We start from the raw sequence: 24,092 nt of genomic DNA, 5'->3' as shown, positions 1-24,092 counted from the left end.
GGGGGTCGGTCCGCGCTCCCCTCGGGGGGGGGGGGGCCTGGAGAGGCAGTTTCCGGGGGGGTCGGTCCGCGCTCCCCTCGGGGGGGGGGGCTGGAGAGGCAGTTGGGGGGTCGGTCCGCGCTCCCCTGGGGGGGGTGGAGAGGCAGTTGGGGGGTCGGTCCGCGCTCCCCTGGGGGGGGGCTGGAGAGGCAGTTGGGGGGGTCGGTCCGCGCTCCCCTCGGGGGGGGCTGGAGAGGCAGTTGGGGGGGTCGGTCCGCGCTCCCCTCGGGGGGGGGCTGGAGAGGCAGTTTGGGGGGGTCGGTCCGCGCTCCCCTCGGGGGGGGTGGAGAGGCAGTTTGGGGGGGTCGGTCCGCGCTCCCCTCGGGGGGGGCTGGAGAGGCAGTTTGGGGGGGTCGGTCCGCGCTCCCCTCGGGGGGGGCTGGAGAGGCAGTTTGGGGGGGTCGGTCCGCGCTCCCCTCGGGGGGGGCTGGAGAGGCAGTTGGGGGGGTCGGTCCGCGCTCCCCTCGGGGGGGGGTGGAGAGGCAGTTTGGGGGGGTCGGTCCGCGCTCCCCTCGGGGGGGGGTGGAGAGGCAGTTTGGGGGGGTCGGTCCGCGCTCCCCTCGGGGGGGGGCTGGAGAGGCAGTTGGGGGGGTCGGTCCGCGCTCCCCTCAGGCAGGCCCCACCCCGGGGAAGGGCGCTGTCCATCGCCTCTGCGGTGCCTTCCGCCAACCCCCCAAGCCGGAGAGGCGAACGGGGCGGCCATTTTGAGAGAGGGCAATGGACGTCGAGCCCCTTGCAAACAATGGGAGATGGCGGCCATCTTTACTACTGGCAGGGCGAGGGCGGGATCCGCAGGCCCTGGCGGTGGGTCGCTGCTGCCGGGTAAGGGGAGGGGGCGGCTCTGTGCTGCGGGGGGGACCCCGGGCTCCCCCCGGCAGCCGGCGCCCAAAGGGACGGGGGCTGAGGCCAGAACAAAGGCTGGGAATGGGGCGGGGGCTGCAGGGGGCGCCTTGGCCGCAATGACCCACGGCAGGGGGCGGGGGGCTCTGGGGAGCGGGGGGGGGCTCGGCAGGGGGCGGGGGGCTCTGGGGAGCGGGGGGGGGCTCGGCAGGGGGCGGGGGGCTTTGGGGGTCTCGGCAGGGGGCGCAGGGCTCTGGGGAGTGGGGCGGGGTCTCGGCAGGGGGCGTGGGGCCGTGGGGAGCGGGGCGGGGGCTCGGCAGGGGGCTTTGGGGGTCTCGGCAGGGGGCGGGGGGCTTTGGGGGGCTCGGCAGGGGGCACAGGGCTCTGGGGAGCGGGGCGGGGGCTCGGCAGGGGGCACAGGGCTCTGGGGAGCGGGGCGGGGGCTCGGCAGGGGGCACAGGGCTCTGGGGAGTGGGGCGGGGGCTCGGCGGGGGGCTCTGGGGGGCTCGGCAGGGAGCGCGGGGCTCTGGGGAGCGGGGCAGGGGCTCTGCAGGGGGCGTGGGGCCGTGGGGAGCGGGGCGGGGTCTCGGCAGGGGGCGGGGGGCTCTGGGGGTCTCGGCAGGGGGCGGGGGGCTCTGGGGAGCGGGGTGGGGGCTCGGCAGGGGGCGGGGGGCTTTGGGGGGCTCGGCAGGGGGCGGGGGGCTCTGGGGAGCGGGGTGGGGGCTCGGCAGGGGGCGGGGGGGCTCTGGGGGGCTCGGCAGGGGGCGGGGGGCTCTGGGGAGCAGGGCGGGGGCTCGGCAGGGGGCGGGGGGCTCTGGGGGGCTCGGCAGGGGGCACGGGGCTCTGGGGAGCGGGGCGGGGGCTCGGCAGGGGGCGGGGGGCTTTGGGGGGCTCAGCAGGGGGCGCAGGGCTCTGGGGAGCGGGGTGAGGGCTCGGCAGGGGGCGGGGGGCTTTGGGGGGCTCGGCAGGGGGCACAGGGCTCTGGGGAGCGGGGCGGGGGCTCGGCAGGGAGCGCGGGGCTCTGGGGAGTGGGGCGGGGGCTCGGCGGGGGGCTCTGGGGGGCTCGGCAGGGAGCGCGGGGCTCTGGGGAGCGGGGCAGGGGCTCTGCAGGGGGCGTGGGGCCGTGGGGAGCGGGGCGGGGGCTCGGCAGGGGGCGGGGGGCTCTGGGGGTCTCGGCAGGGGGCGGGGGGCTCTGGGGAGCGGGGCGGGGGCTCGGCAGGGGGCGGGGGGCTCTGGGGGGCTCGGCAGGGGGCACGGGGCTCTGGGGAGCGGGGCGGGGGCTCGGCAGGGGGCGGGGGGCTCTGGGGGTCTCGGCAGGGGCGGGGGGCTCTGGGGGGCTCGGCAGGGGGCACGGGGCTCTGGGGAGCGGGGCGGGGGCTCGGCAGGGGGCGGGGGGCTCTGGGGGTCTCGACAGGGGGCACGGGGCTCTGGGGAGCGGGGCGGGGGCTCGGTAGGGGGCGGGGGGCTTTGGGGGGCTCTGCAGGGGGCGTGGGGCCGTGGGGAGCGGGGCGGGGGCTCGGCAGGGGGCGCGGGGCTCTGGGGAGCGGGGTGGGGGCTCGGCAGGGGGCGCAGGGCTCTGGGGAGTGGGGTGGGGGCTCGGCAGGGGGCACAGGGCTCTGGGGAGCGGGGCGGGGGCTCGGCGGGGGGCTCTGGGGAGCGGGGTGGGGGCTCGGCAGGGCGTGCGCTCCCCTGTGTAGGTGCTGTGCTGCTGCCCCCCATGGTGGGGCGCTGGGCTGCTGGAGGCTCTATCTTTCAGCTGCAAGACCCAGGCTTGTCTCTTCGGGAGGCTCTTTTCTAAGCCTGCGGAGAATTAATCCCGGCGTCCCAGCTCAGCTAATTACAATGGTCCTGATCCTGCAAGCTGCTGAGCTCCCATTGCAACCAGCGTGAGGCCCGGCTGCCTTGCTCCTGCTGGACCGCACCTGTTCTGTCTGTCTTAGGCTGTTGAGCAGAGCTGGGGGAGTAGAAAGGCTGCTGGGTTGCTCCCCAGGACGTTTCAGTGGCGGTTCCCCACAGATTTGTGAAGCATGGGGGTGGGGGGGGGGGAGGCCAGGCCTCTGCACAAATAACCCATAGACAGCTTTAAGGTTGGTGGGCTGCTCCCAGCCCGCTCCCCCTCTCTCCTCTCCAGCCCTGAGGCTCCTGCCTGGCAGATCCACTAAACCAGGAGTTCTCAAACTTCATTGCCCCGCGACCCCTTTCTGACAAGAAAAATTACTTCACAACCCCAGGAGGGTGGAACAAAGCCTGAGTCTGCCTGATTCCCACTGCCCCAGTGTGGGAGCCAAAGCCCGAACCCCACTGCCTTGGGCAGGGAAGGGGTCAAAGCTGAAGCCCAAGGGCTTCAGTCCCAGCCAGGGGGCCTGTAACCTGAACCCCGCTGCCCAGGCTTGAATCGCTCAGGCTTCGGCTTCGGCCCTGAGCAGTGGTCTAAGCCAGCCCTGGTGGTTGTGACCCAGTTTGAGGACTGCTACACTAGACAAAAAAGCAACCGGGGCAGAGAAGCTAGAGCCCTTCTCTGTGCTGCTCACTGCTGCACCCCCCAGGTCAGACCCATGTCCCTGTGGACTCCCCAGCTCAGCTTGGGAGGCGAGCGGGGAACAGCATTTGGGAGCAGAAGGACTGTGCATGTTTGGGGAGGGGCATGGACAGAGGAGGGCACCACATGGCTTTGGGGTGGGGGAGTGGATGTTTTGCGGGGGAGAGAGTACCTGCAGGTGTGCGAGGGAGCGGGTTCAGGGGAGGTGCTGGCGGGGTTAGAGAGGCAGCACAAAGCAGGGCAGTGTGAGAGTGTGTGTGTGAGAAACACAGCAACCTGGTGGATGGGGACAAGCATGGATTCAGGGGAGGTGTCGATTTTCATGGGGTGATGGGGAGAGACTGGGAGAATAAACCACAGAAGTGCTGAGTGGGGAGGAGAGACCGCGAGCGGGAGAACCTGGGGAGAAGAGACCCATCCCAGTTGACAAGTCCGAGAGCACCCAGCATCTGTCCCAGTGGAGCTGGGCGCCCCTTAGCTCTGCCACTGTTGTAATTCTTTAGAATCAGGCTGGTTACCCTGGTGTGTTTGCAGGAGCTGGGCTGGTAACCTATCATTTAAATCTGCTTCTGTACCAAATGACTGGAGGGTAGTTAATATGATGCCAATTTTTGAAAGGGCTCCAGGGGTGATCCCGGCAATTACAGTACATATAAAACGATGGGGTCTAAATTAGCTGTTACCACTCAAGAAAGAGATCTTGGAGTCATTGTGGATAGTTCTCTGAAAACATCCACTCAATGTGCAGCGACAGTCAAAAATGCAAACAGAATGCTGGGAATCATTAAGAAAGGGAGAGATAATAAGACAGAAAATATCATATTGCCTCTATATAAATCCATGGCTGACCCACATCTTGAATACTGCATGCAGATGTGGTCGCCTCGTCTCAAAAAAGATATATTGGAATTGGAAAAGGTTCAGAAAAGGGCAACAAAAATGATTAGGGGTATGAAATGGCTTCCATATGAGGAGCGATTAATAAGACTGGGATTTTTCAGCTTGGAAAAGAGACGACTAAGGATATGATAGAGGTCTATGAAATCATGACTGGTGTGGAGAAAGTAAATAAGGAAGTGCTATTTACTCCTCATAACACAAGAACTAGGGCTCACCAAATGAAATTAATAGGCAGCAGGTTTAAAACAAACAAAAGGAAGTATTTTTTCACACGACTCACGGTCAACCTGTGGAACTCCTTGCCAGAGGATGTTGTGAAGGCCAAGACTATAACAGGGTTAAAAAAAAAAATCAGATAAGTTCATGGAGGATAGGTCCATCAATGGCTATTAGGCAGGATGGGCAGGGATGGTGTCCCTAGCCTCTATTTGCCAGAAGCTGGGAATGAGCAACAGGGGATGGATCATTCCCTCTTAAGTACCTGGCATTGGCCACTGTTGGAAGACAGGATACTGGGCTAGATGGACCCTTGGTCTGACCCAGTGTGGCTGTTGTTATGTGCTTCAGCCTGACTTGGCAGCGACGGGCAGCTTCTCTCCTTGGGCTGCTTTGTAGGGTTCTGAGCTTCCTTTCTGCTGTTGTAGGTCCAGAACTGGTGGAGTCTCCATCTTCCCCAGCATTGTGTCCCTGGGCGTGTCCTGAGAAGCCGGGCTCCCAGCTCCGGATGCATGGGTCTGGCCTGGACACCCAGAGCCCCTGTTGCAGAGACCCCAGGCAGGGGCCCCCACACTGCCTCACCCAGAACAAGTGGGTAACAGCACGAGCTGTAGTTTCCTGTGGACAGACACCGCTGGACAGACAGCAGGATGGGGGCAGCCAGGTGGAGAGGCTGAGGAGCCATTGAGGTCTTAGGAATGAACTGAATTCACGGTGTCCTTTGTGAGCAGACTGGCTACCTACCTGGAAATTCACGAGCAGCTGCGGCCGATGGCCTCCTGCCCCTAGAACCCAGCCTCTGGTGCATTCTTGGTAGTCCCAAGGCCGTTCTGACAGCCTACCCGAGCCACCAGTGCAGCTTTGAGCTCTGCGCTCGCGGACAGGACTCTGCCTCTCCCTGGCTTGGGAGGCATCGCCCTACCTTGGGCCTGCAGCACCTGGCTCAGCCACTGTCAACGAGCGCGTCTCCTGTTGAGGGGGAGGAGAGGGCCTGGCTGGGCGTGGCGAGTAAGAGCAAGGGTGACACCACTTGCCTCGCCAGCTGCCCAGTTGACCCTGGGTGTTTCCATCACTGAACCTGCTCCTTTTCGCTAGGCATGTTGCCGGTAAAGAAAAGCAAGCTGCGGAAGCGGAGGACAGTTGGCAGCTCGGCCATGCTGAGCCCTGGCGTGTGTGCCACTTTACCGCAGGCCGTAGCAGAGCGTGCCGTGGGCGCTTTCCCCTTCGCCATAGCCGGCACTGCCGATGCCCATCTCCACCATCTGCCTCTGGGCTCCGACCACGAGCATGTCCCTGAGATCGAGATCAAGCTGGAGTTTAGTGACGAGGAGGAGGAGGGTCATGAGGGCAGCAAGCTGGGATTCGTGGCAGCCTGTGGGGAAGGGAGCCATGAGAAGAGGAAGGCAGAGCTGGCCCCCCAAGGTGTGGGCAGCCAGCCTCGAGTCACGGCCGGCTGGCAACCCCCTTCCTCCATGCTGGATGTAGACAAGGCTGTCCTGGAGGGATGGGCAGCAAAGCGCACCACACCTCCAGCCTTTGGTCTCCCCGTCCGCACCCGGCGCCGCAAGACCACCTCCGAGGTGTGGCAGTTCTTCTCCCCGGACGCCAGCGACCCCTGCCGGGCCGTCTGCACCCTGTGCCAGGCTAGCATTGGGCGCGGCAAGTTGAGGGGCCACTGCAACACCACCGCCCTCAAGCGCCATCTGGAGGGCAAGCACCCGCTGGAGTGGGGGCAGAGGAAGAGAGCAGGGGGCGGGGCCCAGGAGGAGGAGGAGAATGAGGAGGAGGAGGAAGAGCAGATGAAGGGGTTTCCCTTGCAGGACACTGTGTTTGGCACCAGCCATGCTTTGTGTTCCCGCACCCAAGCCCTCAGCAGCGCGCCCCCCCAAGTGCCCCAGGGTGCCCCCCGCTTCCCGTATGTGATCAGCGACTCCAGTGAGGAAGAGGAGGAGGAGGAGGGGCAGGGAAGGGCAGGCACCACAGTCACTGATTCCTCCCCAGAGTCCAGCGAGGAGGAAAGCCGTGAGAGTAGCAAGCTGCTGCCCCAGGACAGGGGGATGGGCAGGAAGGGCAGGGTCCAAGCAGGGCACTGCAAGCCGGACCTGGCCACACCCTACCTGGAGGTGCTAGTGGGCCAGGGGCTCCCCAAGTCCGGGCAGCTCAGCCGCCCCAACCACCCGCTGGTGCCACCAGGCACGAAGCGCCGCAAGTCCACCTCGGCCGTCTGGCAGTTCTTTTACATCGACTGCAGCAATGTGTGCCGGGCTGTCTGCACCCTGTGCCAGGTCAGCGTTAGCCGTGGCAAACTGGGCAGCCACTTCGGCACCTCGGCCCTCATGCGCCACCTGGAGGGCAAGCACCCGCTGGAGTGGGGGCGGGGGAGGGCTGCTGGCGTCCCTGCCACTCCTCCCAGCAGCACCCGGTCCGAGAGGCTGAGCCTGGGGCCGGCGGAGGACGAGGAGCCCGTGGAGGACCTGTCTCTCACCTCGCCCATAGCGTCGGACCCCCTGAGATTGCCCTGCATCAGCACTGGCGGGGCCCCAGTTCCCTTGTGTGACAGCTGGCAGAGTGAGGCGCCTCCCGAAGGCAAGGCGGACGAAGCCCTGCCCACCTCAGCTGCCCTGCTGCTCCCAAGCAGGAACCAAGCCGGCCTGGCTAAGCGGTGCGAGGATGTGCCCGGCAAATACACCTCCAACCACCCGCAAGCGCAGGCCTGGAACCGCAGCATTGCCGAGCTGCTCTGCGGCATGGCCCTGCCCTGCTCCTTCGTCTCGGCCAAGCCCTTCCACCAGTTCATGGCGCAGGCTGACCCGCGCTACCACGTCCCCTCGCCGGCCTTCTTCTCCCGCAAGGCAGTGCCCCAGCTGCGCCAGGCTGTCGGCCTGCGCCTGGCCCTGGAGCTGCAGCAGGCCAGTGTCAGCCGGGTGCACCTCAGTGCCCACATGTGGGCCCAGGGGCCGGCAGGGGCGTACCTGGCGCTGGCAGCACACTGGCTGGCTCCCTGCTCGGAGTCAGGCCAGCCCCGGCCCTGCAGCCGGCGCAGGCGGGCGGTGCTGTGCGTGCGGGCTTTGCAGGAGGAGCAGGCGCTGGGTGGCATGCAGCAGGTGTTGGCTGAGCAGCTCCAGCTGTGGCTGGCCCAGAACTCCCTGAGCCCCGGCTTCCTGGTCTCGGGCGGCAGCCCTGGTGTGGAGCAGGCCGCGAAGGACGGTGGCCACACTCACATCCCCTGCTTCGCTCACTGCCTGAGCCAGCTGGTGCTGGGCTTCCTGCGGCTCCACCGCAGCATCGAGGGCACGCTGGGGGCGGCCCGCGCCATCTGCGCCCACTTCGCCCGCTCCCCGGAGGCCAGGAGGGGGCTGGCGGAGCTGCAGCGCCAGCACGGCTTGGCCCCGCGCCGGCTGAAGCAGGAGGCCACGGCGAGCTGGGCCTCCACCTACTACATGCTGGAGCGGCTGCTGGCGCTGCAGCCGGCCGTACAGGAGTACGTGGGCAAGTGCCAGGTGGGCGAGGCTGGCCTGGCCCTGAGCGCCCCCCAGTGGACGCTGATGCGCAGCCTGGTGGAGCTGCTGCAGCCCTTCGAGATGGCTGTGCGGGAGGCGAGCGCGGCCGAGGCCTCACTGAGCCAGGTGCTGCCACAGGTACGCTACCTGCACATCTTCCTGCAGCAGATCCGCCTGCGCTTCGAGAGCCAGGCCGGGGAGGGGGCCGGCTCCGCCGTGCGCCTGGCCGAGAGCCTGGCCCTGCAGCTCTCCAGCGAGCCCCGGCTCAGCGAGATGTTCCACCGCCAGGAGTACGTGCTGGCTACGCTGCTCGACCCCCGCTTCAAGGGCAGGATGGATGCCATCCTGCCACTGGGCTCCGACCTCGACTACTGGAAGCAGCTGCTGGTCCGGAAGGTCAAGGAGCTCCTGGCCTCACCCAGCGGCTGCCCTTCCTCCCCCTGGAACGCCCAGCCGGGCAAGGCCTTCTGCGTGGACATGGCCCTGCAGCCCCTGGAGGCAGAGCCGGGGCCAGGGGAGCCCCATCAGGACAGGGGGCTGAGTGGGATGGGCTCTGCGGTGCCTCCACTGATCCAGAAGGAGAAGACGCTGACTGAGCACCTGGAGAGCGTGGGGCTGCTGGCCTCTGAGGGCCGTGGGGCCTCCCTCCCCACCGAGAGCCACTTGGCCTGTGTGATGGTGGAAAGGTACCTGCGTGACAACCAGACCATCGGGGCCCGGGAGGACCCGCTGGGGTACTGGGAGAAGCGGCACTGGCTCTGGCCGGCCTTGGCCAAGCTGGCCATGCTCTACCTGTCCTGCCCGCCCTCGGGGGCCTTCTCGGAGCGCATCTTCACTGCCCCAGACAGCCCCTTCTCTGAGAGGCGTCCCCCGCAGGAGGAGAGTGCGGAGCACCTCGTCTTTCTGAGAGCCAACCTGGGGAACTTCCCCGACTACCGCCCACCGCCCCTCATCTGCTCGGAGAACGACAGCGCGGGCAGCAGCAGCGGGGAGGAGGGGACCCGGCCGGCTTAGAGACTGTCTCCGAGGTACACGCAGCGGGGCACCTGCCCGTCTCTGGGGTACGCCAAGCCGGGTGCATGGCGCTGGGCGGCCACTGGGCCGTTATGGGGCAAAGATGGCTGAAGGGAGAGGGTACAGCTACCCTATGGGCCCTGCTGCTTTTGGTGTGGCTCCTAACCATGGGCCGTTTGGTCTCAATTGCTATAAAGAGGACAATGACCGGTGTGACGAAGCGGGACTGTTCTTAATGTTTCCTCTGAATAGTGTGGGGGTGCCTCAGTTTCCCCTAGGCAGTTCTTAAGTGTCTAGGTGGTGGGGTAAGGGTGTATGATTGTTGCAGAGCCCTAGAGGGCAGGTGTGTGCAGGGGTCTGGACTCAGAGAATGGCCGACACCCTGTTTCCTGGCAACTGATGGCCTGGGCCCTTGCCCCCTGCAAGGTGAGAGCTAAAGGGTTGGAGAACAAAGGAATCAGGTGGCCTCCTGGCCCCGGAAAGGGGAAAGCCCAGAGGAGGAGGGGCTGGAGAGAGTTTCAGTTTGGGGCTGGCTGGAGACAAGGAGTGAAGGGCAAACGTGGTTGTCTGGCTTCCTGCCCCCCAAAATGGACCCAGCTGAGGGGTTCTGTTCTCTTCACCTGCAAGCTCTGTTTTAGACCATGTTCCTGTCGTCTAATAAACCTTCTGTTTTACTGGCTGGCTGAGAGTCCCGTCTGACTGCGGAGTTGGGGGGCAGGACCCTCTGGCTTCCCCAGGACCCCGCCTGAGCGGACTTGCTGTGGGAAGCGCATGGAGGGGCAGAGGAGGCTGAAGGCTCCGAGGTCAGACCCAGGAAGGTGGAAGCTGTGTGAGCTGTGTGTCCTGAAGACAGGCTGCTCACAGAAAGGAGACTTCCCCAGAGTCCTGCCTGGCTTCATGGGGAGCAGTTCCAGAGCATCGCCCGGGGACTCCGTGACAATTGGTGGTAGAGGTGGGATCTACTGCATCCCGTGGACGGAGCTTCCTGAAGTAAGTGACTGGGGAGCAGTAAAATGAAGGGGGATTGACGGGGACCAGGCATGCTGAAGATTCAAAGAGAGACGGTTTCGGGGGGCGGTTAACCCCTGGGAGTGTGTGACCAGAGAGAAGGACTTTTGCAGTCACAGGGTCCCCCGGGGGATTGCAGCGAGCGGTCCCAGGGGCGGAGGAGTCTGCAGCTTGACCCTGACAAAGAGGGGGTGACCTCGAGAAGGGCTGGCACACTAGGGGTTCTCCCTGGAAACTGTGGGGAGCTGAGAGCACACAGGCCTGTGGGTCCACAACAACTTGGGAACAGCGGAGTGATGGCCTGTCACCGTCTCCTTAAGAAGGACATTGTAACCCTGTGCAGAAAGAGAGGGTTGAGCATTGGAAAGTTCACCAAAGCAGAGTTAATCGTGCAGCTGGAGGAGGATGACCGCTCTAAGGAACAGATTCCTGACCCCAAATGGGGCTATGGCAGGATCTGGGAGCAGCTGGAGTGGGAGCCAGGCATTGCCAAGACTCCTGTCCCGGACCAGACGGGGGTCTTCACGATCGGGTTCCCCATCGGGGGATCGGAGACGGATGGGATTGGAGCTGGGTCTGAGAGAGCAAGAGGACTGTGAGAGACAGCGAGAGCCCGAGAAAGAGCTGCAGAAGGAGCAGCAGCATGAACTGGCGGTGGTGGGGCGGAGAGGCCTAGGGGACCTCCCCGGGGTGAGTGGGGATAGACCCCGGGGGGCCAGTTCCACAGGGAACCTCGAGACTAGATTGCTGCCCCTGGTTAAGGAGGGGGGGGATGTGGATGCCACCTCACTGCCTTTGAGCAGGCTGGAGATTTGAACCAGGGGGACCCTGCGGAAAAGCCCCGGTGTCTAGCTCCCTTGCTGGGTCCCAAGGCCATAGACTCCGCCAGCCAGATGGGTGGGGAGGTAGACAGGCTCCCACTCCTGACCCCAACCTATATGTCTGTGCGGAGTTTCCTGGGGTCGGGCCCCTCGGACCTCCAGTGGGAGCAGAAGGTGATGGTCAATGGGGAGACATTCCTGGGGTGGTGAGATCCTGGGACAGAGGGAACTGTTGTCAGGCCCTGGGTGGTGCAGCCTCAGATGGTGAGGGGCTCTATGAGCTGGGTGAGGGTCCCAAGGACAAAGCCCCTCACCCTGCCTATGGCCCAGATCCCTGTGCAGACCCAGGAGGGGTGGGGCTGGCTGGTCGTTGGGGTTCTCCAGGATACCAGCTGCGAGACCCTGTTCTGGGGGGACTGTGTCTTTTGGGACAGGATCCAGGTGTCACGGAGTCCCTGGGCGATGCTCTGGAACTGCTCCCTACAAAGCCAGTCAGGATTCTGGGGCAGTCGCCTTCCTGTGAGCAGCCTGTCTGGAGGACACACAGCTCACCCAGCTTCCACCTTCCTGGGTCTGACCTCGGAGCCTTCAGCCTCCTCTGCCCCTCCGTGCACTTCCCACAGCGAGTCCGCTCAGGCGGGGCTCCTGGGGAAGCCACTCACCCCGGGGAGGTCCCCTAGGCCTCTCCGCCCCACCACCGCCAGTTCATGCTGCTGCTCCTTCTGCAGCTCTTTCTCGGGCTCTCGCTATCTCTCACAGTCCTCTTGCTCTCTCAGACCCAATCCCATCCTGCCCCCCAACTCCGCAGTCAGACGGGACTCTCAGCCAGCCAGTAAAACAGAAGGTTTATTAGACGACAGGAACATGGTCTAAAACAGAGCTTGTAGGTGCAGAGAACAGGACCCCTCAGCCTGGGGTCCATTTTGGGGGGCAGTGAGCCAGACAACCACGTTTGCACTTCACTCCATGTCCCAGCCAGCCCCAAACTGAAACTCCCTCCAGCCCCTCCTCCTCTGGGCTTTGTCCCTTTCCCGGGCCAGGAGGTCACCTGGTTCCTTTGTTCTCCAACCCTTCGGCTCTCACCTTGCAGGGGGGAAGGGCCCAGGCCATCAGTTGCCAGGAAACAGGGTGTTGGCCATTCTCTGTTTCCAGACCCCTGCACACACCTGCCCTCTAGGGCTCTGCAATGATCATACACCCTTACCCCACCCCCTAAATACTTAAGAACTGCCTAGGGGAAACTGAGGCACCCCCACACTATTCAGAGGAAACATTAAGAACAGTCCCACTTCGTCACACCAGGCCTTGCTCCGGTAACTGCCAAGGGTTTGAATTTGAATCCAGGGAACCAATCGGTGGAGAGGGAAATGGTCAGTGAAAATGCAGATGACCTGGCTGGCAGCAGGGAGGAGCGGCTAGGCTCAGGCTACCTGCCTGCCTGTAACAAGACCCCTTGGGCTGGGTGGGACAGAGAGATGCTCCCCGCCCCCCTTGCGCACCAGAGAGGGGGCTCACGCTGGCTCTGATGCAGTGAGGAAAGCAGCGAGCTCGCTGCCTGCCCCCACAGGGACAGAAAGGGCAGCGCTGAGCACAGTGGGAGCTGAGACCCCAGCTGAGGGGGGGGAGACACAGGCAGGGCAGGGGATCTGTGGGGAGTGGCAAGGTGCTTGGTAAGGAAAGTCTGGATGAGCCTAGGCAGCCTTGTGATCTGATGGCCTTGTCTAGTCAGCAGGGTGGGAAGGCGAGGAGAGTGGAAGAGGAGTGTCCCTGGACCTTACCTGTTAGCTGGGTGGAGAATTGTGACAGTGAAGGAAACATGCCTGTGTCTGTCATTGACTTGCCTATGGAGGGAGCTACTCTGATCTCCAACCAGTTGTCTGTGACCAGCCCTGTGTGCTGGGACCAGGGGAATGAGATCCCAAGCTGTGTGTCTGGTCAAGGAGAAAGTGTGTCCGGCTCTTCTTTGTCTGTGGAGCAGACAGAAGGGGCCTTTCAGCCTGTGATGGTTGAGGGTCGTGCAGTTGTCTCAGAGCTGGTTCTGGATTCAGCTAAAGCACAGGAAGGAAAGGGTCCTAAGTTTGTCTGCTCGAGAGAATGGCCCTGTAACTAGGTCGCATCCAGTTAGTGTCTATGTAAAATCCCAGAGCCCAGACAATTCTGGTGCTTGTATTTTGCCTGTTGCTAGTGTGTTGTTGGGAAAGGGTGGAGCAACTCTGTCTAATCAGGGTGAGACCCTAGCCAGGGCACAAGGAGAGCAGAAAGGTGATTTGATCCTGTTACCTACTGAGGGTGTGGAAACCTGTAGCAAGAAGGAAAAGATTCCTGAACTTGTGTGTGGCAAAGGGAAGGAGAATGCTTTAGCCTTTTATCTAGGAAGTCTGTAAGTTTCCCTGAAAGGGGATTGTGTAGGAATCCGCCGGATGGGCCAGAGGTAATTGTGGATGTAAGACCCAGAAAGAGTCTGTTGTTGCTCAGGAAAGTGTTCCTCTAGAGCAAGCCCTCGGTGAAGAGGGTAAGAGCAGAATTTCTGTGAGGGGTGAATTGTTGCATAGAAAAGCCGCTAGGGAAAGGAATCCTCATGGAGTCTTTGCAAGCAGTTTACTGCAACTGAAGGGTGTGAAAGTGATTTAATCAAGAAAGTTTCAGTTCCTAACAGCCAGAAATGTTCTGTTGTGAATGGATCCATTGACTTTCCTGTTGAAAGATCCAGTATGGAGAGCTTTGAGAAGGTCTCAGATGAAGTGAAAGCTGTTAAGAAAGTTAAACAGTCCTATAACCAAGTGGCTGTGTTTGGCCAGCTTGTTGGGGAGAAGACCCAATCCCAGTTTGACCCCCTGGGGTTTTGGGGTGGCCAAAAGGTACGGGTTGCATAAACCTTCCCACATGTGGCGTGCGAGTGGTATTGACCACCCCCGTCCTAAGGGAGGGCGCGAAACTGGAAGGGCCTGGTGTAACTCCTACCAAGGAATGAGAGAGATGCTGGGGCATCCATGGGAATGTTGGTGGCGTCAGACTTCCCCAGGTCACCGGCTAAAGTGACCCCGCTCAGTTCGATCTCGAAGGCGGGAGAGATGTGACGAAGTGGGACTGTTCTTAATGTTTCCTCTGAATAGTGTGAGGGTGCCTCAGTTTCCCCTAGGCAGTTCTTAAGTATCTAGGGGGTGGGATAAGGGTGTATGATCACTGCAGAGCCCTAGAGGGCAGGTGTGTGCAGGGGTCTGGACATAGAGAATGGCCGACACCCTGTTTCCTGGCAGCTGATGGCCTGGGCCCTTCTCCCCAGCAAGGTGAGAGCTAAAGGGTTGGAGAACAGAGGGATCAGGTGACCTGGCCCGGGAAAGGGACAAAGCCCAGAGGAGGAGGGGCTGGAGTGGGAGTCAGTTTGGGGCTGGCTGGGGACATGGAGTGAAGGGCAGATGGGATTGTCTGGCTCACTGCCCCCCAAAATGGACCCAGCTGAGGGGTCCTGTTCTCTGCACCTACAAGCTCTGTGTTAGACCATGTTCCTGTCGTCTAATAAACCTCTATTTTACTGGCTGGCTGAGAGTCCCGTCTGACTGTGGAGTTGGGGGGCAGGACCCTCTGGCTTCCCCAAGACCCAGCCTGAGCGGACTCGCTGTGGGAAACGCATGAAGGGGCAGAGGAGGCTGAAGGCTCCGAGGTCAGACCCAGGAAGGTGGAAGCTGGGTGAGCTGTGTGTCCTGCAGACAGGCTGCTCGGAGAGAGCTTTTGACACGGTCTCCCACAGTATTCTTGTCAGCAAGTTAAGGAAGTATGGGCTGGATGAATGCACTATAAGGTGGGTAGAAAGCTGGCTAGATTGTCGGGCTCAACGGGTAGTGATCAATGGCTCCATGTCTAGTTGGCAGCCGGTATCAAGTGGAGTGCCCCAAGGGTCGGTCCTGGGGCCGGTTTTGTTCAATATCTTCATAAATGATCTGGAGGATGGTGTGGATTGCACTCTCAGCAAATTTGCGGATGATACTAAACTGGGAGGAGTGGTAGATACGCTGGAGGGGAGGGATAGGATACAGAAGGACCTAGACCAATTGGAGGATTGGGCCAAAAGATATCTGATGAGGTTCAATAAGGATAAGTGCAGGGTCCTGCACTTAGGACGGAAGAACCCAATGCACCGCTACAGACTAGGGACCGAATGGCTAGGCAGCAGTTCTGCGGAAAAGGACCTAGGGGTGACAGTGGACGAGAAGCTGGATATGAGTCAGCAGTGTGCCCTTGTTGCCAAGAAGGCCAATGGCATTTTGGGATGTATAAGTAGGGGCATAGCGAGCAGATCGAGGGACGTGATCGTTCCCCTCTATTCGACATTGGTGAGGCCTCATCTGGAGTACTGTGTCCAGTTGTGGGCCCCACACTTCAAGAAGGATGTGGATAAATTGGAGAGAGTCCAGCGAAGGGTAACAAAAATGATTAGGGGTCTGGAACACATGAGTTATGAGGAGAGGCTGAGGGAGCTGGGATTGTTTAGCCTGCAGAAGAGAAGAATGAGGGGGGATTTGATAGCTGCTTTCAACTACCTGAAAGGGGGTTCCAAAGAGGATGGCTCTAGACTGTTCTCAATGGTAGCAGATGACAGAACGAGGAGTAATGGTCTCAAGTTGCAGTGGGGGAGGTTTAGATTGGATATTAGGAAAAACTTTTTCACTGAGAGGGTGGTGAAACACTGGAATGCGTTACCTAGGGAGGTGGTGGAATCTCCTTCCTTAGAGGTTTTTAAGGTCAGGCTTGACAAAGCCCTGGCTGGGATGATTTAACTGGGAATTGGTCCTGCTTCGAGCAGGGGGTTGGACTAGATGACCTTCTGGGGTCCCTTCCAACCCTGATATTCTATGATTCTATGCCCCAGAGTCCTGACTGGCTTTGTGGGGAGCAGTTCCAGAGCATCGCCCGGGGACACCATGACAACTGGTTCTCCACTGAAGGTCGGACTAGAAGCAATGGGCTTGATCTGCAGCCAGGGGGATGTAGGTTAAATACTAGAAAGTTTCTATCCCTGGAGGTTGAACCAACCTATCAGGGTCTAGGCTTTCCTGTGTGCTGCCTCAGTGCAGGGGGCTGGACTACCTGACCCTTCCTTTCCAGACCTATGTGTTTGTGTTTCTATGAGCATCAGTGTGTGTGTGTGAACATGTATGGCGCATGCGTGTTGGCAAGTGTGCAGCATGTGTGAGCATACCCAGGACCTGTCTCTGTGACTCTGCAGCATGTATGTGTGTGCATGTGCAGATCTGAGTGTGACCGGTGTGTATGAATGCATGTGCAATGTGTGTATCTGGGTGTGTGTGCAGAGCTGTGTGTGAAGTGTGTATCTCTGTGTGTGTAAATCTGTGTGCACTGTGTGTGCGTGTGCACAGTGGGTCTCTGCATGTGTGAGCATGCACAGGGTGTATCTGTTCAGATCTCTGTGTGTGCAGATGTGTGAGTGCCCGGGGTGTATCTGTGTGAGCGTGCACGGGGTGTGTGTGAGCGTGCAGATCTGTGTGTGTGTGCCCAGGGTGTATCTGTGTGTGCAGATCTGTTTGAGCGTGCACAGGGTGTATCTGTTCAGATCTCTGTGTGTGCAGACGTGTGAGTGCCCGGGGTGTATCTGTGCGTGCAGATCTGTGTGAGCGTGCACGGGGTGTGTGTGAGCGTGCAGATCTGTGTGTGTGTGCCCGGGGTGTATCTGTGTGTGCAGATCTGTGTGAGCATGCACGGGGTGTATGTGAGCGTGCAGATCTGTGTGTGTGTGCCCGGGGTGTATCTGTGTGTGCAGATCTGTGTGAGCGTGCACAGGGTGTATCTGTTCAGATCTCTGTGTGTGCAGACGTGTGAGTACCTGGGGTGTATCTGTGCGTGCAGATCTGTGTGAGCGTGCACGGGGTGTCTGTGAGCGTGCTGGGTGTCTGTGTACGAGTGTGTGTGTGCACACAGACCCCTGGTAGATTGCTGAGGCCCCAATCCTAAGGCTAAGATTTTGTCACGGTTGATTTTAGTAAAACTCAGGGACAGGGTCATGGGCAATACACAGAAATTCAGGGAGCCCGTGACCAGTCTGTGACTTTACTAAAAACTGGGAGTAGGGCTAAATAGGGGGGAGTGTGGGGGGGAGCTGACAGGCCAACACCACCCCCCTTCTCCCCCCCGGCTCCGGAGCTGGCTGCAGCTGTGGGACAGGGGTGCGCGGCCGCAGGCGGGCGTGTGGCCTAGGGACCTGGCGGGGCGGGGGCTGTGGGGTCCCAGGGGCGCGGGCTGAGGGACACACGGAGCTGCCCCCCCCGCCCCCCCGCTGTGCAGTGCCGCTCGCTGGCCCTTTAAATGTTCCCGGCCAGGGAGCTGCGGCCCCTGCTGCCATGGCAACGCTGGGGGGGGCGCCCAGTGAAGGGAGTGGCCGGGAGCAAGCAGGCGGCTTTGCTGGGTGAGGGGCTGCGGGCGGGGGGCACCGGGCACCCCGGGGGGGGGCGGGTCCTGTGAATGCAGCGGGGGGGTATGGGCCCGTGTGCATGTGTGTCCCTGCGGCCGCCCATGTGTACCTCTGTGTCCATGTGTGTCCGTGCGAGCGTGTTCATCCGTGTGTCTGTCTGCGGTCATCTCTGTGTGTGCGTGTGAGCGTGTTCATCCGTGTGTCCGTCCATGCGTTCATCTGTCCGTGCGTGTGAGCGTGTTCATCCGTGTGTCTGTCTGCGGTCATCTCTGTGTGTGCGTGTGAGCGTGTTCATCCGTGTGTCCGTCCATGCGTTCATCTGTCCGTGCGTGTCCGTGTGAGCGTGTTCATCCGTGTGTCTGTCTGCGGTCATCTCTGTGTGTGCGTGTGAGCGTGTTCATCCGTGTGTCCGTCCGTGCGTTCATCTGTCCGTGCGTGTGAGCGTGTTCATCCGTGTGTCTGTCTGCGGTCATCTCTGTGTGTGCGTGTGAGCGTGTTCATCCGTGTGTCCGTCCATGCGTTCATCTGTCCGTGTGTGTCCGTGTGAGCGTGTTCATCCGTGTGTCTGTCTGCGGTCATCTCTGTGTGAGCGTGTTCATCCGTGTGTCCGTCCGTGCGTTCATCTGTCCGTGCGTGTGAGCGTGTTCATCCGTGTGTCTGTCTGCGGTCATCTCTGTGTGTGGGTGTGAGCGTGTTCATCCGTGTGTCCGTCCATGCGTTCATCTGTCCGTGCGTGTCCGTGTGAGCGTGTTCATCCGTGTGTCTGTCTGCGGTCATCTCTGTGTGTGCGTGTGAGCGTGTTCATCCGTGTGTCCGTCCGTGCGTTCATCTGTGTATGCGTGCGTGAGCGTGTTCATCCGTGTGTCCGTCCGTGCGTTCATCTGTCCGTGCGTGTGAGCGTGTTCATCCGTGTGTCTGTCTGCGGTCATCTCTGTGTGTGCGTGTGAGCGTGTTCATCCGTGTGTCCGTCCGTGCGTTCATCTGTGTGTGGGTGTGTGCGTGTTCATCCGTGTGTCCGTCCGTGCGTTCATCTGTCCGTGCGTGTCCGTGCGAGTGTGTTCATCCGTGTGTCTGTCTGCGGTCATCTCTGTGTGTGCGTGTGAGCGTGTTCATCCGTGTGTCTGTCTGCGGTCATCTCTGTGTGTGCGTGTGAGCGTGTTCATCCGTGTGTCCGTCCGTGCGTTCATCTGTGTGTGCGTGTGAGCGTGTTCATCCGTGTGTCTGTCTGCGGTCATCTCTGTGTGTGTGTGTGAGCGTGTTCATCCATGTGTCTGTCCGTGCGTGTCCGTGCGAGCGTGTTCATCTGTGTGTCTGTCTGCGGTCATCTCTGTGTGAGCGTGTGTTCATCCGTGTGTCCGTCCGTGCGTGTCCGTGCGAGCGTGTTCATGCGTGTGTCTGTCTGCGGTCATCTCTGTGTGTGCGTGTTCATCCGTGTGTCCGTCCATGCGTTCATCTGTCCGTGCGTGTCCGTGTGAGCGTGTTCATCCGTGTGTCTGTCTGCGGTCATCTCTGTGTGTGGGTGTGTGCGTGTTCATCCGTGTGTCCGTCCGTGCGTTCATCTGTGTGTGGGTGTGAGCGTGTTCATCCGTGTGTCCGTCCGTGCGTTCATCTGTCCGTGCGTGTCCGTGTGAGCGTGTTCATCCGTGTGTCCATCCGTGCGTTCATCCCTGTGAGCACCGCGTACTCGTTCACGTAGCTGTGTGGCTCTGCACGGACGTGCCGCCTGCACACCGGTGGGGGGGGATGCACGCGTGTCCATCCGTGTGCACAGGCGTGTCTGGCTCTGCACATGTCGGTGTGCACCTCCCTTCCCAGGGCTCCCGCCAGCCCCGCAACCCCTGCGCTCTCCCTGGCCCCCGGGAGGTGTCGGGCTGCAGACGGCCTGGGGCTCTGGGGGCTTCCTGCAACGGTGCCAAGACCTGGTGTTGAAACACCCTGTTTCCACAACCCTCTTTTGGTTTGTTGGGATGGAAACGCCCCTCCCCCACCTCCCTTGCTCCCCCCGCCCCCCATCCTGTTCGCGGGCCAACCCTTGCAGCTGTGGCCTCCTAGAGCCTGCCTCCCCCCAGCGCCTGGCACTCGAAGCAGCCGGAGCTCTGGCCATGGCCTGGGCACAGAAGAAGCCAGGGAGACCCCTGACCTGCGGGGTGTGTGCGTGTGGGGGGGGTTAGTACCCCAGGGAAGGACGGACAAGGTGTCAGGTCTGAGATAGGCAGTGGGTGATGCCCCTGGACGGAAGAGGCCAGGTGGGTGAGGCTGTGGGGGGCGAATTCCTTCTTCACCCAGCTGTGAGCAGCTGATGCTCGTAGTGTGAACCTACCTCTCGGCCCCTGCTGCTCTCGGGGTCAGGGGCAAACCTCTGACTGCAGGTCTGGCAGCATCCCGCCTGGAGCAGCCTGCAGGAGATTCGGGCCCCCTCCCTGCCCCGCCTCCCCAGCCCAGGAACCGAGCTGCACCTGCCACAGATGGCGGCTGCGAGCACCAGGGGCCAGCAGGCCACAGAGCCGCCCGGTGTGCCCAGCTGTGTGCAGGGGCAGGGCTAAGGGGGGCTCCGGCCCTGCTGGCTGAGGCTGCTGCTGGCGGAAAGGAGGCGGCTGGGCGTGGGCAGGGTCCTGATCCCTTCTCCTCTTCCCTTCCAGGGGCTGGTGCGTTCCTGGCGTGGCCACACGGGCAGAGGCTCCAGGCAGGGGCAAAGCACTTTCCCAGACCTGGCCCGGCTCGCAGTGTGCAGAGGTTCTCCGCGCCGTGGGCTGCCCGGGCCCCGAATGCCAAGCGCTGCAGGCCTGGCCTGAGCCGTAGTGCAGTGGGCCGGCCTCGATGGAGCCCTGGGCGGAGAAGGGGGACGAGGGCGAGAACATCAGGGTCACCGCCCAGCTGCTGAAGGCCAGGACGGGCGAGTTCGCCCTTGAGTCCATCCTGCTGCTCCAGCTGCAGGGCCTGGGCATCTCGGATCTGGGCTGCCTGGGCGAGTGCGCCAGCCTGGAGTGGCTGGACCTCTCCGGCAACGCCATCTCCCACCTGGGCCCCCTGGCTGCCCTCAAGTCCCTGGCCGTCCTCAACCTCTCGGCCAACCGCGTCTGCAGCCTGGAGCCGCTCGGCGCTTGCGAGAGCCTGCAGAGCCTCAACCTGGCCGGCAACCTGCTGAGCAGCCTGCAGCAGCTGCAGGGCTTGGCGGGGCTGCGCCGGCTGGAGAGCCTGCGTCTGCACGACCCCCGGGCCCGCCTCAGCAACCCCATCTGCGCCACCGGGGCCTACCGCAGCGCCCTGGGGGGCCTGCTCCCCGGCCTCAAGGCCCTCGACGGCGAGAGGGTCTCCGGGCGTGGCAGCGAGCTCTACCAGCTCTGCCGGGACCTGGACAGCTCCCTGGAGCGGGGCAGCAGCGTTGGGGTGGGCAGCCCGGAGCCGCCGGGCACGGCGCTGCCCTGGGTGGAGGAGGGCTACTGGGAGCGGAGGCCGGCTCGGCGCAGCTCCATCATGGAGGAGGCCTACAAGCAGTTCAACGACGTGCTGCGGGAGTGCCGGGAGCTGAGCGAGAGGGCGGACGACACCATCTCCCAGGCGGAGCGGGCCCTGAGCGTCCGCAGCGACCCCAGCTCCTATGTGTTTTGAGCCACCTGCCGGGGCGAAGCTGGGGATTTGCCTCTCCATCGCCCGGCTCCACGGAGGCCCACGCCAGAGTCTCCACCTGCAAAGCCCCGTGCCCTCTAGCTCCGGTGCCCTGCCTGCCAGGACACCCCCTTTCTCCCCCCCCCCGCCCGGCCCCCGGCGTTCCTCTTCTCCTGACTGCAGCCAAAATGGATGGGGAGCCACAGCCGGCTTGAGGCCCTGGGGCACTGGCCCCAGCCCCTCATCCCAAGGTGATCTGACTCTGCCCCTACGCCAGAGGGGGCCCAAGCAAGAGGGGCTCCAGGAGCTGACTGGACGGAAGGGCCCAGCCCCGTAGCGAGGCGCACCTGGGTCTGAGCCGATGAGCCCAGCCACGGAGCCCCAGCACTGGTGTGCGCGGGAGCCCCTGGAGCTGGGCCTGTGGAGTGCTGGGCGCTGAGCCAGATCTCCCCACACCACCCCATCAGTTCCCCTTGGGCCTCTGGTGAATCTGCTTAGCCGCTGGCATTGCCCTGGGGCTCAGGGCCGCCCCCAGTTCCCTCCGCCGTGGGCTTAATTTTCAGATTGCTCTGAGAGAGGCCGGGCTGGCGGCCCTGGAGACAATTCCACCAGCTCAGGGCAAGCTGCCCACCACCAATGGGCACCGGCCCCATCTGTGAGGTGGGAGGGGAGCTCTGCTCTGTGGCTCGCTCCCTCGCTCCTTGTCCTCTCAGCTCATGGGGCCAGTGGGGGCCAGAGGCAGTGGTGGGTTTGCGGAGGGGACCACCCACCCCCCACGTCCTTCCCTTTGAGTCTCCTTCCTGCAGGCAGCCCGCCAGCTGCCAGCAGGGCCCAGCGTTCAGTCCCTACTGGCCAGGGTCCTGGGGGAACCAGTCCCTTTACCAGGGCAGCACCTTCCCTCTCCCCCATTGTCCCTCCCAACCCAGTGTCAGTGTGAGAACCGGCTGGCTGAGCCCAGTGGCAGAGAGGAGTCGGGGGGGGAGGAGGGACCTGTAGTCTTTATGAAGCCCAGTCTGCTGGTGAAGGGCAGCTCCTGCCAGCTGTATGGGGCCCTGGCAGGGTCCCCTGCCGGGGAGGGCCAGCTGGGCTCAGGGATGGCATGTGCCCTGGCACATTGCTCTGAGACCTGCCAGGGACTGGGGATGGTGCACAGCTGACCCCATGGGATTTTGCCTCTATCCGAGGCTGGCAGGAGCCCCTCTCGGACCCCTGGCATGGAGGCAGGTGGGCAGCAGTGCCTCGCAGGCTGGACTAGACAGGAGCAGAGACCAGGACCAGCCCTAGTGCAGACTACGGCAAGCATCCCTGATCCGCTGGGAGGAAGGAGTGGTTAGCCTGTTTCCTGTGGGGCAGGACCCAGGGGAGGGGGTGGGGTGATCCCCTGGGCTCAGGGGGAGGAGGGGACACAGCCCGTGGGCAACCAAGGGGAGGCAGGGCCTGGGAGCTGCCCATTCTGGCACCATGGGCCCAGCCCAGTGTGGATGTACCGTGGTGCCATGTGAAGATATTTGCCTGTGAAATAAATGTGTTGTCTCCTCCCTGGCCCCTGCCTCTCTGTGCCCTGTCTGCAGAGCCGTGGGGGCTGCGGGGGCACCCCAGCTGCGCTGCAGGGCCCAGTGACTTTCCTCCAATGAGCTGGATTGCGGGGCCTCACTGCCACAAGGGGGGCCTGATAATCTTGGGGTTCTTAAGCCCCTGCCCTGCCTCCGTGAGTTGTTCTGGGGGGCTGCACCCCTTGCCCCTCTGCTGTCCCCCAGTGTGATGAAGTGGGAATGTTCTTAATGTTTTCTCTGAATAGTGTGTGGGTGCCTCAGTTTCCCCAATGCAGTTCTTAAGTATCTAGGTGGTGGGATCAGGGTGTGTGATTGTTGTAGAGCCCTAGAGGGCCAGTGCGATGGTGTCTGCACAGAGAATGGCCGACACCCTGTCTCCTGGTCACTGATGGCCTGGGCCCCTCTGCAAAGGTGCCAACTGAAGGGGTTGGAGAACAAAAAGATCAGGTGGCCTCCTGGCCCAGGGAAAGAGACAAAGGCCAGAGGAGGGGCGGGAGAGTTTCAGTTTGGAGCTGGCTGGGGAAATGGAGGGAGGCCCAGATGGGGCTCTGGGCTCCCTGGCCCCCAAGATGGACCTGACTGAGGGGTCCTGTTTCCTGTACCTACAAGCTTTGTTGTTAGACCATGTTCCTGTCATCTAATAAACCTTCCGTTTTACTGGCTGGCTGAGAGTCCCGTCTGACTGCGGAGTTGGGGGGCAGGACCCTCTGGCTTCCCCAGGACCCCGCCTGGGCGGACTCGCTGTGGGAAGCGCACGGAGGGGCAGAGGAGGCTGAATGCTCCGAGGTCAGACCCAGGAAGGTGGAAGCCGGGTGAGCTGTGTGTCCTGCAGACAGGCTGCTCCCAGAGAGGAGACTCCCCCAGAGTCCTGCCTGGCTTCGTGGGGAGCAGCTCCAGAGCATCGCCCGGGGACTCCGTGACAACTGGTGGGAGAGGTGGGATCTACTGCACCACGTAGACTGAGCATCTGGCAGGAAGTGACTGGGGAAGTGGGAAGTGGCTGGGGAAGTAAAACGAAGTGGGGCTAACGAGGACCAGGCGTGCTGAAGGCTCAGGGAGGGGCGGTTTCAGGGGGCGAAGGAGCTACGCTTAACCCCTGGGAGTGTGTGACCAGCAAGAAGGACTGTTGCAGTGATGGGGTCCCTCTGGGGACTGCAGTGAGCAGTCTCAGGGGCGGAGGAGGCTGCAGCTTGGCCTTGGGAGAGAGGTGGTGACCTCGAGAAGGGCTGGCACACTAGGGGTTCTCCCTGGAAACTGGGGAGCTGAGAGCACACAGGCCTGTGAGTCCATAACACCTTGGGAACAGCGAAGCGATGGCCTGTCACCATCTCCTTAAGAAGGACATTGTCAACCTGTGCAAAAAGAGAGGGTTGAGCGTTGGAAAGTTCACCAAAGCAGAGTTAATCGTGCAGCTGGAGGAGGATGACCGCTCTAAGGAACAGATTCCTGACCCCAAATGGGGCTATGGCAGGATCTGGGAGCAGCTGGAGTGGGAGCCAGGCATCCCCAAGACTCCTGTCCCCAACCAGACAGGGGTCTTCACGATCGGGTTCCTCATCGGGGGATCGGAGACGGACGGGATTGGAGCTGAGTGCGAGAGAGCAAGAGGACTGTGAGAGACAGCGAGAGCCC

General features: G+C 62.4%; 2 protein-coding genes across 6 annotated transcripts; both read left to right on the top strand.

The window, feature by feature from the left end:
• The first annotated feature begins 783 nt into the window (after positions 1-783).
• On the top strand, positions 784-10,389 carry LOC140905755 (zinc finger BED domain-containing protein 6-like). The gene is made up of 2 exons (XM_073329171.1): positions 784-861; positions 4,963-10,389. Exon 2 carries the CDS (start codon positions 5,632-5,634, stop codon positions 9,046-9,048), a length of 3,417 nt encoding a protein of 1,138 aa, XP_073185272.1. The 5' UTR covers positions 784-861; positions 4,963-5,631; the 3' UTR covers positions 9,049-10,389.
• Positions 787-23,122, top strand: LRRC61 (leucine rich repeat containing 61). Of its 5 annotated transcripts, XM_073329298.1 has the most exons (3): positions 12,154-14,564; positions 15,745-15,862; positions 19,941-23,122. In XM_073329298.1, exon 3 carries the CDS (start codon positions 20,119-20,121, stop codon positions 20,908-20,910), a length of 792 nt encoding a protein of 263 aa, XP_073185399.1. In that variant the 5' UTR covers positions 12,154-14,564; positions 15,745-15,862; positions 19,941-20,118; the 3' UTR covers positions 20,911-23,122. The 5 variants fall into 5 exon arrangements, with proteins under 5 accessions (XP_073185400.1, XP_073185399.1, XP_073185398.1 ...); XM_073329299.1 differs by lacking the exons at positions 12,154-14,564; positions 15,745-15,862 and adding an exon at positions 787-843; XM_073329297.1 differs by lacking the exon at positions 12,154-14,564 and having other exon boundaries at positions 15,451-15,862.
• The last annotated feature ends 970 nt before the right edge of the window (positions 23,123-24,092 follow it).

Source organism: Lepidochelys kempii, chromosome 2, assembly GCF_965140265.1.
Source record: "Lepidochelys kempii isolate rLepKem1 chromosome 2, rLepKem1.hap2, whole genome shotgun sequence".
Classification (NCBI taxonomy): Eukaryota; Metazoa; Chordata; order Testudines; family Cheloniidae; genus Lepidochelys; species Lepidochelys kempii.
Note: the sequence above shows the minus strand (reverse complement) of the source record. Positions and strands in the feature narration are given on the sequence as shown.